Here is a 9,244-nt window from a genome sequence, read left to right as displayed (position 1 = left end):
TGTGCTTGAACAGTGACTTGATGGAGTGTCTGACATAACAAGTCGACCCGGATAAGTTCTGGAATATGCAATAGTTGTAATGTTCATTGTTTTCATCCGATCGCTTCTCAGCAACGAGTCATTTAGGATTCACTGAGTGTCAACAGATTAGAGACTCTGCAGTCTTTGCCTTTAAGTCAGGCGATCTTCATTATACACACTGAAGTTAGTAGCCAAGAGTCTAAAACACAAACAACGAGTTTCACTATTGTTGTTGGTTTTTGTTGTATTTTTCTGGCAGTCAGCAGCATCCGTCGCACCTCGACTTATGAAGGCAATGCTTTGTGGATCACGATTCAGATGTGGTAGATGGCGGTTCTATTTGAAGAATGTTTCATGGCAGGGTCAAGAGTGAAGTAGACGGGTGAGATATTCTTTGGTGCAACTGCAGGTTTTTGTTCGCTCTTTGCCGCTTTTAATACAGGCCGTCTAAGCTGCACATGTTCGTATTCCGACTGCTTAAGTTTGCGAGAAAATTTGTTTAGTGACCATTGGGGAGTTTTATAACCCGCCAAACCAGCTAGCGGAAACCGTGCTTCGCTATAGCAGCCACTCGCAGGACAAACTTTTGGCATCGAAATGGACTGATATCTCTGCCTCTCCTCTGCCGTCCACAGCTTTTCGTCGCCGCCTAAATGGACTTCAATTTCTTCGTACTTCCCGGGTCCCCTTTCCGCCAACTTCCACGGGTTTTGCCTGCTCAGGGTGTCGTAAATGTTTCCGACGGATCGCCCGATCTTCGAACTGGGCGACATGAGCCGGCTGTAGTTGCACTTGGTCGAGTCCTTTCTCTTGGTCAGGTCCTCGCAACTGTCCAAGTTCGTCACGCACAAGTTAGTCAACGACTGGAATGTTCTCTGCAGCATGGTCTTCTTGTTCGCGCCGAACTTCTTCAGCTTTGTGGTCGCCTCGCAGGCCTTGCTCTTCGCGCTGGTTGCATAACTCTTCTTCTCGTCCTCGAGCGGACAAATCTGGATGCTCTCGTAATAGTTGCACGACCGGCGGAGGTCCGGCTCCGACTTGCCGACGTCGCCGATGTGGTCCCACGAAGACACGGCGTCGGTGATGTCGACGATGCTGTAGCAGAGGGCCTTGCCAGGCTGCGAGTAGATCGGCATCTCGGGTTCGATGACCTTGGGCAGGGTTTTCGACTTCTTCTCGAAGACTTTCGGCTCCACGTGAAAAATGCGACCGCTCTTGGTTGGCTTGGTGTTCTCGTATGTGTGCTTCTTCTTCTTTGCTTTTCTGTAGATGAGAAAAATAAAAACGAGGATATATGATTGATATGTGCATTGCTGTTTGTCATATCATCAAAAAATAAAATGGCTGAATTATAACGAATACTTGTTCTCCCCACATTAAATAATGTATATTTATTTCTTATGAATCAATTTCCCGATATTTATACAGGCATAAAAATTGACCCTCCACTTCACCTCTATTTCTATTTTGACTTTTGAATGAAATTATTGGGTAAAAGATGTGTCTTCATGTTACATACAGTAAATCAAAACCCCTTTCCCAAGTCTATATTTTCCATGAAATGCTATGTGCAGTGTCTCAAAGCAGGTGCATGCCATCTTTTTCTCTTTGTTTTGTGTTTTAACTATGAATAAATCTGATATCATTCTACTGTTCTAAGATTGAATTTATTGGATGTCAGTGTTCATTCTGGTGGTATCATGTTTGTGTTTTTGTTTTATAATTGATTAGTACAACCCTTTGCGCGCAGCTAAAGTTCGTCATAGCGATAATAGGGTAACCGAAAAAAGTTTTAAGTGGACAAAGGATGTAAGAACGGATATCTTACACTCTGCGATAATGACGCGACTTTGGACAATGTTTAAACCCAACGCTAGAGCACTACAAGTACGGAGAGGAAAAAAGAAACATCATTCTGTCTTGTGATTGAAAATATTTGATATTTCCTTCGTCTTGCAATCCCGCGTACACACAGTCTCTTCAGAGTGACATATACAAAAGAGGAAAACCTTGTTCCGCATTACTTTCTAACGAATTTAGCACAGCCAGTTTCGGCCTCAATTACGGACGTCACTTTCATTGGCACATATCTTCCACGAGATCTCTTTCTTGGCAGACGATCTTTTCTCCATCTGCATCTTCGTCTCCGATTCCTCGCTCCCAATCTATTTCGGTCGTCTTCTCGATCCATACATTTATATCCTCCTCCTCCTCTTCCTCCCTCTCTCTCTCTCTCTCTCTCTCTCTCTCTCTTTCTTGCTCTCTCCCTCCTCCCTCCTTCTTTCTGTCTCTTTCTGAAGTTCTCCTCTCCTCAGATCGGTGCCAAAAACTTTAATTCCAATTTCTATAAATGTCAAATAAATCGCCAAGCGGAAACTCGGGTTGAAGGCTCAATATCTCCAATCTCTCGAAAGACAGATCTTTTTTTTTCTCTCTCTCTTGCTTTCTTCCATCATCAGAAAAGAGAGAGAGAAGAGAGGGTAAAAAAAAGTGTAGAAGGCTGTAGCGTGCCTGCGAGTCTTGACGGCAGGGAATTAAGAGCAGTCCCGCGGTCCTGCCGGCACGGAAATTAGAACGGTTGCGCCAAGATCTTCAGTAAGCCACATTATTTTGAGCGCAATGAGCAGTACACTTGTGAAGCAGTCATCAAACAATGACATGGGCCTTGTTGAACATCGGTGAATAATGCTACCTTGACCTTGTTCTTGTTAAAGAGATAGTGGTCACATTGCTTATTCGCAAGGATTATATAGAGGAGGGATGTTGCTATCACGTTTGGCTTTTTATACATTTGTTATCGTCATGATTGTGCTTGAGGGTTTCTTTATAAAGAACAAGATGCAATCTTCATTTATATTTTCTTCATGGACATTAACACCATCTTTTCCCTGAATATCCATCTGTTCTCCTAATATCAACTGTTATCTCTATTCGCATGTATGCTTACACAGCATGTTTTATTTTATGTGCAGATTGGTACATAAACATAATCATCATTTATTCCTAACTTTTGAAGATTTCGTGTTTGTGTGTCATTCGTTTGAATAGATACTAACTTCTGGTTCACAAAACCAGCAGTACGATAGGTTCCAAATTCACGGGAATTACATGTACCTTACAATATAGAGCGAAAACTGTGTTGTTGTTGTTGTTTTTTTCATTGCTCATTCGTGGGGTTTCTCGAGAAAAAAAATGCAATGATGAACATTGTAGCCACTGACATAGTTAAGTGCTCTTGTCCATGAATAATCATGATCTCGCTGTGTTGTTGTTGACGTTTCGTTGTAAATCAATTACACTATTGTGCAGTTCGAGTTGTCGTTTTGGTGTGCTTTCTTTTTTTTTCATTTTTTCTTCCATTATTTTATCACTGCTGATCCCTATGTGAGATTGGTGATCTGCAATTAGATACACAGTTTTGATTTGGCTACACGGGCACTGACATGAGAATGCGTTAGACGAGGTACCCTATACTATACCTACGTTACACCTACAAAAATATGTTTCTTGCTGTCGTCGCGTATAAAGCACGCCCCCTCTCAGCATGTTGAAGGTAGAAGGGAGCTATTCGTAACCGAGGTTATCTCGACAGCTTGTGATCTGTCCCACGGACGAGTATTTTGAGAAAGTATGCAGGCGTCTTTATCGGTGATTTCACGTCTGGAAACCCGAGATATTCTCGTCTATATAACCATCTCTTTTGAGGGAGTTTTAGGACTTCTCTAAATTGAGCTCCAAGAGTTTAATGCCTTGTATATGTCACTTAACCCTTTACAAACTAGATTTGAAACCCCTGTTGATTTTGTACCCGTCTCGCATTGGCAAGTTCAGGACTGTAAATCGTTGAATCTAAATATGCTAACGGTCTACTGACACACTGAGATCACTTTCCAAAGCACAATATCTATTCACTTGTTTATTCATCTGTTGTCATGTTTGTGCTAGTACACTGTAAAAACATCGGTGTTAGATTTAACACCACGGATGTTAAATCTAACACCGATCAAACTTCAATAAAGGACCACACCCACAGGTGTTAAAAATGCACTGTGATGGTGTTGAAAAGTGTTCACCTGACACTTCATGGTGTTAATTTGACACTGTACCTGGTGTTATTTTGACACTGTACTGGTGTTAATTCAAAAATGACACCACATGGTGTTGATTTGATATTTGCTGGTGTTGATATCAATGGTTTAACACACGTCCAGCTTCAATAAGGGACCACACCAGCTGGTGTTACTTTAGTGTAAATTTATTTTCCCATTTTTTTCAAAAATCTAGTATTTTAATGTAAAATTCTTGATCGTCTTGTTTGAATTAAAAATCAACAAGAAGTGCAGTTACTAAGAAACTCTTCAAAAAACAGTTTAAAATTTGGAAATGACACCCGTAGGTGTTAATTTAACACCATAAATGAGCACCTAAAATTTAACACCAACTCGGTGTTCACTATTTAACACCGGACTTTTTGCAGTGTAGGATTGTATATCATCATGGTTTGTTGTTGTTTTCCTTCCAAAAATCTAAAATCATGTTTTCCTTGATTCTGCTACAGAGAAAGGCATAATGGCATACTTATTGGATACTGTAGTGGGATGCTTGTATAAATCCTACGAAGGTAAGGCTTATATTGCGTTGACATGCAGAAAAAGTTCCAAAGTTTAACGTCAGCTAATTGCTTCAGGTAAAAGTCAACAGTTTATAAGAAAAACAAAAAAGGAAAAGGCGTAGATTGATGTTATAATCTATGTCTCAAACGGCCAAGCCATCTTTAAGCTGTCATTGTCATCGCGTGGGACTACAGGAAAAGAAATCCTTCCTCGCTACATGAATCTTTAGATACGTCTTTCGTAGCCAAAATGTGACGCCTAGCATTGGTCCAATACGGAAACACTACAATCCGTCAGTTTGTCTGGCTAATAAAGGGTTAATGTATTCCGAAGGTAATCGTGGTGGGTCGCGGGAAGTGCAGAAGGAACCCTTCAGACTCTAACCCAAAATAAACCGCCTACCTGCGTCGACGATAGATGAAAAGGTGAATCAGAGCGCACACCAAGATCACCATAACAACCATCACGTAAAGACTGGTCTGGATGATAGCCGCATTGTGAGGGCGCCCTGCATAACACAGATTAAAAGACGATAACAATCATTAGAAACTGTGTGGCACGTAAAAGAACAGTATTGTCGAGTATTTCTTAACTACTCTTTGAAAGACAAAGTACACATTGTATTTGCACGATGACATCGTTTCACCTTATTCCATGTCATGCCATCCATGATGTAAACAAATCTATGGTCATACCTTTATAATAGTGGAGCGGAAGACCTACAATAATTATTTCTCTCAAGTGCGAATAACAAAGGGTTGACATGACATTGAAGTGAAAAGTGTAACAGGCAATGTAGAGGCAGAAGAGTGTCTCAAAGACACGACTCCTTTAAAAAAAAATCAATTTCAAATCCGACGGTTTTTTTTACTTGTAAAAGAACACCAGCTAATCACCAAGGTATGCCTGTGATATCGCAGTACAATTGAAATCAGTTTGCAATAATTGTTGACTCCTTAGTTCTTTATCCCCGTGTTTCTGTTGATTTGATTTGAGCTGTATTTTTTTTTTATTGTTCTGAATCATTTCTAGTAAATCTTCGTGCCTTGTTCAGCTTATTGAAATATGAGGAAATCATGCAAGGATTAAAAAGGTCGCAGAGTGATGTTGAACAGATGCACAAAGGACAAACTTGTCGAGACTTTTCATGTTACTTTTCTGACGGGAGAATTGCACTCACGCATGACAATGACAGTGCCTACACGATCCTTCACATAATCTCAGATAATAGGCCGTGACATTCTTTTTTTCTTTTGTTGAAGGCCAGCACATGAATCCTGCCCGTGCAATCGTAATCTACCCTAAGGATAAGACGTAGGATCATCCCTTGTTTTTTTTTTTTCAGCTAAAACAGAACCTTGCTTTATCACGTCAGGGATGGGCGGATATAAACGTTGATGCATACAAGCCACTTGCCGAAGAGAGATGGGCTTTTGAGGTAGGCCAACAATTCGTTTCTCAATTGTCGTAATTAATCATTACCCACAAGTGGCCAATGCCGTTTCCCGTCTAAGGTGAACTTGGATCTTTAGAAATCGAGGGGTTGATGCACTGTCTGTTTATGTTTTCATTCTTGTGATGTAAGGCCTAACCATATCGTTTTGCTCGGGACTTCGGTACACCCATAATGGGTGGGGGCCAATCAAGCTCGTTACGTAATTAAAAACCAGCGGACAACCCACCTGCGCGATTTATAGTATCCCGGACTAAGAAGTAAGCAGCGGGAATTCTAAGAACTCCGAGTCACTGCTATATCCCGTTTAGGTTTATTCTTAGCTTACGGTGAACTGTTTGGCTGCACGTGTGTAAGTGATAGAGGCAAAATACTTGGTCAGTAATATCTGCGTAATGAGCATGCATTAAGATCTGTCTCGATCGATACACGTCAAAATCCTACACTCGCAATCCCGGAGATGTTCAATTCCAGACAATTATCCTACAAGTTTCGAAAAGGGGAAATGAATAACTTTCCATTCGCTGTAATTGAGCAAGTGGAATTGTAGGTCTAGCCCTGTTGAATGCCGTAATGATTTGTAGCTTACAATCGTCATTTGTGATATTGGGAAACAATTTACGAGGTAATGAAAGACAGTCTTCTGAAATAACTTGAAGCAACTAACACAGGGGGGCGTTGTTGACCTACGCCCGTCTCTACTGAAGCACATAAGAGCAACCCCGTTCCTCACTTTGTAATGTTAATCCATCAAATCAAAGATCGACACCCCCTTTTCTCTGTCTCCTGTTATATCATGATAAATCATACTTCCTTCTAATGTAACATTTCTCTACAAACACTATGTGCGTGTCCTTTGTGTTGTTGCTATATTTGCTCTTTATCCAAAGTTTATGTATAGTGCAATAAGAATAAACACGACATTCATCTTTAGGATACAGGGATACAGGCACTTTCCTCATGAATCATGTGCTGATATCTCTTGGATTGAGGGTCTCTTTTTTTCGCTGTCATTACCAGTGACACTTTAAGATGCACAGGGACATCACTGGAATGTGCCACACCCTCCGTTCAATCACTCCGTTATTTAACGCTCGCACGTAAGAAGTTAATCTCGCCGTTTTTCTTACGAGCTGTCGCCATATTGTGACGAGCGTGGCGCTGTTAATCTGTTTGTGTGAAAGAGATTAGATACACGAATTGGGAGCGCTGAGAGTTGGAGATGCTTTAGACGTAGACAGGAAGATCGCTGATTCAAACTTCCCCGTTCATCTTTCTACCCAAGGCTGACGCTTTATATGTAACTAGCAAGCACAGGATACGTACTGTGGACTTGCCTTATATAACCAACATTGGTTCGAGTATAGGATGAATTCTCGGATTTTTTTTAAATAGTCTATGCATGACTGAAAGCCCGTGGAAAGCCTAAACATCTTCGATAATGATTAGCTTCTTGAACAACAATTGAAAAGACGCGCGTACATTTTGTAAGTTTGTAAAACATGTACCACAGCAATAAGAAAACGTAGCCGTATCTCCAGGTATAATGTAATACTAACCTTGCACAATCTGTCCATAACAATCACCGTAGTATCCTCATAATTAAGTGGTATAAGTTTTAAAAGATTTGGTTGTGAATACAGCCACCATGAGAGAAAATCAAATTGATTCAATGAGCAGAATTACGTTTTGACCGGATAGCAGACGAATATTAATTACCACAGTGACTAATCTTCATCTTTATGCGGTCAACCAACGTATACCAAAGATAATTTGCAATTTCTTTATTTTGTGTTCTTTGGAAGAGAAGTAGAAATAACTTTAATCGAGTTGAGTTGAAATGAGTTCTTTTGAAACTGTAAATTCAAGTGTGTCATCAAAGCTTAATCTAGCTTATTCCATCGCGATGCATCGGTTCCTAAATGAATATCACAATGACCATACAAATGCAAGATATGCAGAGTTTGTTCGTAAAGACCGATAAGTCCATTTTTGAAGATTTTGAAGTACCGTCTCTGTCATAAAGTACAATAAAGGTACATTTTTTAAGTTATGGTCAAAAGAAGCAAAGATTTTCTTATTATTCTCCTTGTTTTTCTTGACCTTTAATCGCAAATATCTCCAATTGGCAAATATGGACTTATCGGTTTTTGCGAACAAACTCTTCATATATACACTAAGCTTACATACACACAAACAGACAAACAAGTGTGATTATCTAAACACTGGTCCTTCCATCTCCTTGTGCAGTTTTAATCAATCGTCATGTTTTGTAGATCGCACCAAATAGGAAATATAGTTGATATTTCAAAAGTTAAACTCAAAACATCACTTTAATTATTCTATCCCTTCGAACATAATCACTGTTACATCGACTTCTTAAAGATCAGTACTATCACACGAGGCATGACGGGAAACAGTAGAAGAGGCTCACTCTTATGCAAAGAAGACATGGTTATCATCGTTTTGATAGTTACAAGAATGTGCTCGGCATATTTTGCAGGGAGCCTACATATCATCACGAATGCTAAAGCACTGTTATGACATGCTGTGCGCAATGAGAACGCAGAGTGGCCGGAATCCGTACCTGCGTCTTTTGGAACACTGCCCTGAAGGGACGCCTCTGAGTTGCCGTCGTGAACTCTTCCGCTGATGGGGTTGTGACGGGCTCGTGCCCCGTTGTGCACCGTTGAGAGCACGTTAGATGAAGCCATGGTTGTAGCAGTTGTAGAAATCGGTAACAAAGTACTCATAATCACTCCATGAATAACGATGGACTTAATCGAATAGCACACTAACGATTTTTTTTTTTTAATACCAAGAAGAGTTCACTACACGTTTCTTGCTATCCAATGTGAGTCCCCAATGCAGTGCAGAATGTTACTGTCCTGGGTCGTCTGTAGTGTGCGGAACACAAGTGGCTTTACCATAAATCCTCGTTGTATCCCAGTTACTGTGAGCACTCAATGTCGTTTTGAAGCCTGCGTTGATTTTCACACAGAAATTCGTGAGAAGAACGTCTACCGTTGATCCTAGGAAAAAGGAGATGAACGTCTAGAAATTCGAGATAATCTGTACCGGTCTCTCCATTAGCACAGGGTGACAAAATAATGGTAGTCGATGCACTCCACCGAGCTAGTTTTCCCCAATTATGCAC

General features: G+C 40.6%; 1 protein-coding gene across 1 annotated transcript; it reads right to left on the bottom strand.

Annotated features, from left to right (window-relative positions):
* Positions 1-335: 335 nt before the first annotated feature.
* Positions 336-8,801, bottom strand: LOC139717559 (uncharacterized). The gene is made up of 3 exons (XM_071629067.1): positions 8,675-8,801; positions 5,037-5,142; positions 336-1,284 (listed from the first exon to the last, which is right to left on the bottom strand). Exons 1-3 carry the CDS (start codon positions 8,799-8,801, stop codon positions 336-338), a joined length of 1,182 nt encoding a protein of 393 aa, XP_071485168.1.
* Positions 8,802-9,244: the final 443 nt, after the last annotated feature.

Source organism: Diadema antillarum, unplaced genomic scaffold (genome assembly GCF_040938485.1).
Source record: "Diadema antillarum isolate AM-2024a unplaced genomic scaffold, OU_Dant_1.0 scf00000077, whole genome shotgun sequence".
Lineage (NCBI taxonomy): Eukaryota > Metazoa > Echinodermata > Echinoidea > Diadematoida > Diadematidae > Diadema > Diadema antillarum.
This window is presented reverse-complemented; position numbering and strand designations above follow the sequence as displayed.

Bases quoted from the DNA above. Each gene is read 5' to 3' on its own strand.
- LOC139717559 (XM_071629067.1), bottom strand. From the start codon at position 8,801: ATGGCTTCATCTAACGTGCTCTCAACGGTGCACAACGGGGCACGAGCC. The intron at 5,143-8,674 runs GTACGGATTCCG...TGTGTTATGCAG, and splicing joins CAGTGTTCCAAAAGACGCAG to GGCGCCCTCACAATGCGGCT. The intron at 1,285-5,036 runs GTAGGCGGTTTA...TCTCATCTACAG, and splicing joins TTCATCTATCGTCGACGCAG to AAAAGCAAAGAAGAAGAAGC.